General features: G+C 43.4%; 1 protein-coding gene across 1 annotated transcript in view; it reads left to right on the top strand.

Annotated features, from left to right (window-relative positions):
* Positions 1-7,500, top strand: part of pde4dip (phosphodiesterase 4D interacting protein) — a 44,628-nt gene that overhangs the window by 24,111 nt on the left and 13,017 nt on the right. Inside the window, exon 24 of the mRNA XM_083648327.1 lies at positions 836-1,120. Coding sequence (XP_083504453.1) covers positions 836-1,120 — 285 coding nt within the window. The remainder of the gene's footprint in view (positions 1-835; positions 1,121-7,500) is intronic.

The raw sequence follows: 7,500 nt of genomic DNA, 5'->3' as shown, positions 1-7,500 counted from the left end.
ACAGTGTTCTGGCAAGGTAGTTACAGTCCTGCGAGCAGAGGGCGTGCGTGGGAATCTAAGGGATGATGAGGTCAGATAAATTAGACTTAAATTACGCAATCTTTGTATATTCTTAAGTCCTTTTCATGATATTCCTTTACACTCAACTAGAACAAGAATTACATGAAGAAATATATTTGCTGCTCGCTAGTTATCCGCATTACTATTTCACCATGGATAAGAATAATGGGTAATGATATTCGTGTGACTGCACTGTCTACAGGCCCCTAGATAGAGCTGGAGGGTGGAGCGTGCATGTGTGTGTGTGTGTGTGTGTGTGTGTGTGTGTGTGTGTGTGTCATTTTGAGTGAAAGATGATTTGCTATAACTCATCGCCTGTGGCCACATAATCCATATCTCCCTAATTGCCTCCTCTCTCCCACTCTTCTCCTGCTTCCTCCCTCATCCCTCGTCTTTGTGAAATAACTGTTCTTCCCTCAGTGCTTAATGAACCCAGTGCATCCAGCTTGAGATGGATTTGCTGTGATCTCAAACTCTGGTGTGGAACGTGGATTTGAGAAGCCCTCACTGATGTAACATTAACAAACTCATCCGGTCTGGAAAGAAATCCACATCTTTTTCTTCGTCTCTCTCTCTCACTCTCATATTCACTCTCCCCTCCCTCTCTCACTCCCTCTCTCTCTGAGTTTGATAGGCATGAGAGTGTGATTTCACGTCCCTGTCTCTACACTAGTCTAGATACAGGGACTAGATAGAGACTCGATCTATAGAAGATCTAGTCTCTAGACTAGTCTAGTGACAGACAATCTTCGATGTATTTATCTGTCCTCTGCAGGATTTTCTATTGCACAATCCAAGCCTGGTTTCCCACAGTCGACCCACCTGCAGCCCGACTCCTCCGGTTTCCTTCCCTTCTCGTACCCGGGCCTCCTGCCCTCTCCTCTGGGGGGCGCTGCCGGCCTCGGTGCTGGTCTGAACGCCAGCCCAACCATGAACGCTGGGGCCGGCCTGCTGGAGAACAGTGCATTGTGGGATATGTCCTACGGTGCCCGACCAATGAGAGTGGGAGTTGACCTGTCATCAGGATCGTCGGGGTACCAGTCAGGCACCAGCCACACAGGTAGAGAGATACAGTACAGCCTTTAATATAGAAGACCAGGTAGATCTAAGTGATGAAATACAATGTGAAAATGCTATTGAGCTGTATTGGACAGGGAGAGAATATCTTACAAGTCACTATATCTCCAGTCTCCAGTCCCCAGTGTTCAAGTCCAAGTCTGAGTCACCAAAGATGAGTCCAGAGTCCAGAGTTACTGAGCATGAACGTGAATCTCATCTGCCCTTGCACGAAATTGAATAAATCTCATGATATTAATATAGCTATCGATAGCTTATGCCAAATTATTAGGGTCATTACAAAAAACGACCAAAAACAAAAAAAACATCTTTATCAATGACTGTAACAAGTCCAAGTCCTCATCTCCAACGTCCGAATCCGAATGGTCCGAATGCAGGAATGCTCCAATGACTCCAAGTCCGAGTCATCAGTGCTCGATTCCACGTTGAGTCACGAGTCCTGAAAATGTGTCCAAGACTTGATTCGACTACAACACTGTCATAAAGTGGTTTGTTCTAGACTCAGACCTGATGAAGGACTGTGTTATGGTTTGTTCTAGACTCAGACCTGATGAAGGACTGTGTGGTGGTTTGTTCTAGATATCAGACCTGATGAAGGACTGTGTGGTGGTTTGTTCTAGACTCAGACCTGATGAAGGACTGTGTGGTGGTTTGTTCTAGACTCAGACCTGATGAAGGACTGTGTTATGGTTTGTTCTAGACTCAGACCTGATGAAGGACTGTGTGGTGGTTTGTTCTAGACTCAGACCTGATGAAGGACTGTGTTATGGTTTGTTCTAGACTCAGACCTGATGAAGGACTGTGTGGTGGTTTGTTCTAGATATCAGACCTGATGAAGGACTGTGTGGTGGTTTGTTCTAGACTCAGACCTGATGAAGGACTGTGTTATGGTTTGTTCTAGACTCAGACCTGATGAAGGACTGTGTTATGGTTTGTTCTAGATATCAGACCTGATGAAGGACTGTGTTATGGTTTGTTCTAGATATCAGACCTGATGAAGGACTGTGTTGTGGTTTGTTCTAGACTCAGACCTGATGAAGGACTGTGTCATGGTTTGTTCTAGATATCAGACCTGATGAAGGACTGTGTGGTGGTTTGTTCTAGACTCAGACCTGATGAAGGACTGTGCTGTGGTTTGTTCTAGACTCAGACCTGATGAAGGACTGTGTTATGGTTTGTTCTAGACTCAGACCTGATGAAGGACTGTGTTATGGTTTGTTCTAGACTCAGACCTGATGAAGGACTGTGTTATGGTTTGTTCTAGACTCAGACCTGATGAAGGACTGTGTTGTTATGGTTTGTTCTAGACTCAGACCTGATGAAGGACTGTTATGGTTTGTTCTAGACTCAGACCTGATGAAGGACTGTGTTGTGGTTTGTTCTAGACTCAGACCTGATGAAGGACTGTGTTGTGGTTTGTTCTAGACTCAGACCTGATGAAGGACTGTGTTATGGTTTGTTCTAGATATCAGACCTGATGAAGGACTGTGTGGTGGTTTGTTCTAGACTCAGACCTGATGAAGGACTGTTGTGGTTTGTTCTAGACTCAGACCTGATGAAGGACTGTGTTGTGGTTTGTCCTAGACTCAGACCTGATGAAGGACTGTGTTATGGTTTGTTCTAGATATCAGACCTGATGAAGGACTGTGTTGTGGTTTGTTCTAGACTCAGACCTGATGAAGGACTGTGTGGTGGTTTGTTCTAGACTCAGACCTGATGAAGGACTGTTGTGGTTTGTTCTAGACTCAGACCTGATGAAGGACTGTGTTGTGGTTTGTTCTAGACTCAGACCTGATGAAGGACTGTGTTGTGGTTTGTTCTAGACTCAGACCTGATGAAGGACTGTGTTGTTATGGTTTGTTCTAGACTCAGACCTGATGAAGGACTGTGTTGTGGTTTGTTCTAGACTCAGACCTGATGAAGGACTGTGTTGTGGTTTGTTCTAGACTCAGACCTGATGAAGGACTGTGTGGTGGTTTGTTCTAGACTCAGACCTGATGAAGGACTGTGCTATGGTTTGTTCTAGACTCAGACCTGATGAAGGACTGTGTTATGGTTTGTTCTAGACTCAGACCTGATGAAGGACTGTGTTGTTATGGTTTGTTCTAGACTCAGACCTGATGAAGGACTGTTATGGTTTGTTCTAGACTCAGACCTGATGAAGGACTGTGTTGTGGTTTGTTCTAGACTCAGACCTGATGAAGGACTGTGTTGTGGTTTGTTCTAGACTCAGACCTGATGAAGGACTGTGTGGTGGTTTGTTCTAGACTCAGACCTGATGAAGGACTGTGCTATGGTTTGTTCTAGACTCAGACCTGATGAAGGACTGTGTTATGGTTTGTTCTAGACTCAGACCTGATGAAGGACTGTGTTATGGTTTGTTCTAGACTCAGACCTGATGAAGGACTGTGTTATGGTTTGTTCTAGACTCAGACCTGATGAAGGACTGTGTTGTTATGGTTTGTTCTAGACTCAGACCTGATGAAGGACTGTTATGGTTTGTTCTAGAGTCAGACCTGATGAAGGACTGTGTTGTGGTTTGTTCTAGACTCAGACCTGATGAAGGACTGTGTTGTGGTTTGTTCTAGAGTCAGACCTGATGAAGGACTGTGTTGTGGTTTGTTCTAGACTCAGACCTGATGAAGGACTGTGCTATGGTTTGTTCTAGACTCAGACCTGATGAAGGACTGTGCTATGGTTTGTTCTAGACTCAGACCTGATGAAGGACTGTGTGGTGGTTTGTTCTAGACTCAGACCTGATGAAGGACTGTGCTATGGTTTGTTCTAGACTCAGACCTGATGAAGGACTGTGCTATGGTTTGTTCTAGACTCAGACCTGATAAAGGACTGTGTTATGGTTTGTTCTAGACTCAGACCTGATGAAGGACTGTGTTATGGTTTGTTCTAGACTCAGACCTGATGAAGGACTGTGTTGTGGTTTGTTCTAGACTCAGACCTGATGAAGGACTGTGTTGTGGTTTGTTCTAGACTCAGACCTGATGAAGGACTGTGTTATGGTTTGTTCTAGACTCAGACCTGATGAAGGACTGTGTGGTGGTTTGTTCTAGACTCAGACCTGATGAAGGACTGTGCTATGGTTTGTTCTAGACTCAGACCTGATGAAGGACTGTGTTATGGTTTGTTCTAGACTCAGACCTGATGAAGGACTGTGTTATTGTTTGTTCTAGACTCAGACCTGATGAAGGACTGTGTTATGGTTTGTTCTAGACTCAGACCTGATAAAGGACTGTGTTGTTATGGTTTGTTCTAGACTCAGACCTGATGAAGGACTGTTATGGTTTGTTCTAGACTCAGACCTGATGAAGGACTGTGTTGTGGTTTGTTCTAGACTCAGACCTGATGAAGGACTGTGTTGTGGTTTGTTCTAGACTCAGACCTGATGAAGGACTGTGTTATGGTTTGTTCTAGATATCAGACCTGATTAAGGACTGTTGTGGTTTGTTCTAGACTCAGACCTGATGAAGGACTGTGTTGTGGTTTGTTCTAGATATCAGACCTGATGAAGGACTGTGTTATGGTTTGTTCTAGATATCAGACCTGATGAAGGACTGTGTTATGGTTTGTTCTAGACTCAGACCTGATGAAGGACTGTGTTATGGTTTGTTCTAGACTCAGACCTGATGAAGGACTGTGTTGTGGTTTGTTCTAGACTCAGACCTGATGAAGGACTGTGTTATGGTTTGTTCTAGATATCAGACCTGGACCCTGTACTACGAAGCTAGTTTAACAGATCCGCGATAAGTCCCTTTGATCTGGTTTGACTGAACAGGATCAAAGCTATCTAGTTTAAGGATACTACGACGCTGGTTTTCTAGTCGATAACTGGAACTGGGATCTGCCTGTGCACGCGCACGTTTTTCGCTCGTGCACAGGCGCGCGTCCACGCGAAAGAGGTGCGCTAGCCAATCACATTATGAACAGCTGAGTTGATCCACGCCCACACCCATTTCCACACCCATTTCCTCGTTCTAAGAAAGCGCAGTGCATGATCAGAGTTTTAGCGGATATTTAATGTATCCGCGATTTAATGTCAGAATGAAAATCCACGTTGGATAGTCTGCTGAAGGGCTGTCTAAAGCAGCAGCTTGTATTCACATCAGTCATTTGATTTACTTTGATCAGCGATTTCTGTCTGATACAGCTGCATTGATACAGCAGCAACAAATGTAAATGTGTAATCTCAGTCTATAGCTACATTTCCACAATCTGTAAGCCTATTTAGACCATAGATTTAGAAACGCATGCTCAATGAATAATGATCTCTATCACTCGTGTGTGGTTGCACTGATCGAATAATTCATATATAAAATAGCCTAGTATAAAGCCTAATAGCCTACTATAAAAGAGAAAACTGCTGAACTGAATTGAGACGATGCGGGCATAGTTATCATTGATAAAAACTAGCCTATTTTTGCTCATATATTGGCATACAGCCTACAGGACACAGTTCCAGCTGAAAGATGCAAGAATAGCCTGCATATTTAGTATTGGGGCTATCCCATATCTATATTATATGTATAGGCTTTTCTGGCATGTAGGAGAATATCACCCTCACTCCATTTGAGGGTCCGTTCATGAGATGCGCCGCGGTGATTAATAGTGATCATATTTCTCCACGCATCGTTGAGCTGTTAAGACATAAAGTGGTAAGTAGGCTTAATTTAATTATGTAGCCTACAGAGCCACGAATGTTTTGCTTGTTCTATTCTCAGTTGACTGCAATCTATTTTTCATATGGCGATCTTATGAATGGTGAGTGACTCCAGAGAGCCGATATTATATGGGTCTCTCATGGATTTTGATCTTATCCTCTGAAGCTAACCTGGTCGCGACCAGGTTAGCTTTGCAGCGTCAGTTGCCATGGTGATTGAAAGTTAACTTGCTTTGTAGTACGGCTAAACCAGGTTTAAACTCAAACTTACTCGGATAAGGCATTAAACTAGCTTCGTAGTACAGGCTACTGATGAAGGACTGTGTTGTGGTTTGTTCTAGACTCAGACCTGATGAAGGACTGTGTGGTGGTTTGTTCTAGACTCAGACCTGATGAAGGACTGTGTTATGGTTTGTTCTAGATATCAGACCTGATGAAGGACTGTGTTGTGGTTTGTTCTAGATATCAGACCTGATGAAGGACTGTGTTGTGGTTTGTTCTAGATATCAGACCTGATAAAGGACTGTGTTGTGGTTTGTTCTAGATATCAGACCTGATGAATGACTGTGTTATGGTTTGTTCTAGACTCAGACCTGATGAAGGACTGTGTGGTGGTCTGTTCTAGATATCAGACCTGATGAAGGACTGTGTGGTGGTTTGTTCTAGATATCAGACCTGATGAAGGACTGTGTTGTGGTTTGTTCTAGATATCAGACCTGATGAAGGACTGTGTTGTGGTTTGTTCTAGATATCAGACCTGATGAAGGACTGTGTTATGGTTTGTTCTAGATATCAGACCTGATGAAGGACTGTGTCATGGTTTGTTCTAGATATCAGACCTGATGAAGGACTGTGTCATGGTTTGTTCTAGATATCAAACCTGATGAAGGACTGTGTTATGGTTTGTTCTAGACTCAGACCTGATGAAGGACTGTGTTATGGTTTGTTCTAGATATCAGACCTGATGAAGGACTGTGTTGTGGTTTGTTCTAGATATCAGACCTGATGAAGGACTGTGTCATGGTTTGTTCTAGATATCAGACCTGATGAAGGACTGTGTCATGGTTTGTTCTAGATATCAAACCTGATGAAGGACTGTGTTGTGGTTTGTTCTAGACTCAGACCTGATGAAGGACTGTGTTATGGTTTGTTCTAGATATCAGACCTGATGAAGGACTGTGTTGTGGTTTGTTCTAGATATCAGACCTGATAAAGGACTGTGTTATGGTTTGTTCTAGATATCAGACCTGATGAAGGACTGTGTTGTGGTTTGTTCTAGACTCAGACCTGATGAAGGACTGTGTTGTGGTTTGTTCTAGACTCAGACCTGATGAAGGACTGTGTTATGGTTTGTTCTAGATATCAGACCTGATGAAGGACTGTGTTGTGGTTTGTTCTAGATATCAGACCTGATGAAGGACTGTGTCATGGTTTGTTCTAGATATCAGACCTGATGAAGGACTGTGTCATGGTTTGTTCTAGATATCAAACCTGATGAAGGACTGTGTTGTGGTTTGTTCTAGACTCAGACCTGATGAAGGACTGTGTTATGGTTTGTTCTAGATATCAGACCTGATGAAGGACTGTGTTGTGGTTTGTTCTAGATATCAGACCTGATAAAGGACTGTGTTATGGTTTGTTCTAGATATCAGACCTGATAAAGGACTGTGTCATGGTTTGTTCTAGATATC

This window comes from Poromitra crassiceps (assembly GCF_964638095.1).
Source record: "Poromitra crassiceps genome assembly, chromosome: 12".
Taxonomy (NCBI): domain Eukaryota; kingdom Metazoa; phylum Chordata; class Actinopteri; order Beryciformes; family Melamphaidae; genus Poromitra; species Poromitra crassiceps.
Note: the sequence above shows the minus strand (reverse complement) of the source record. Positions and strands in the feature narration are given on the sequence as shown.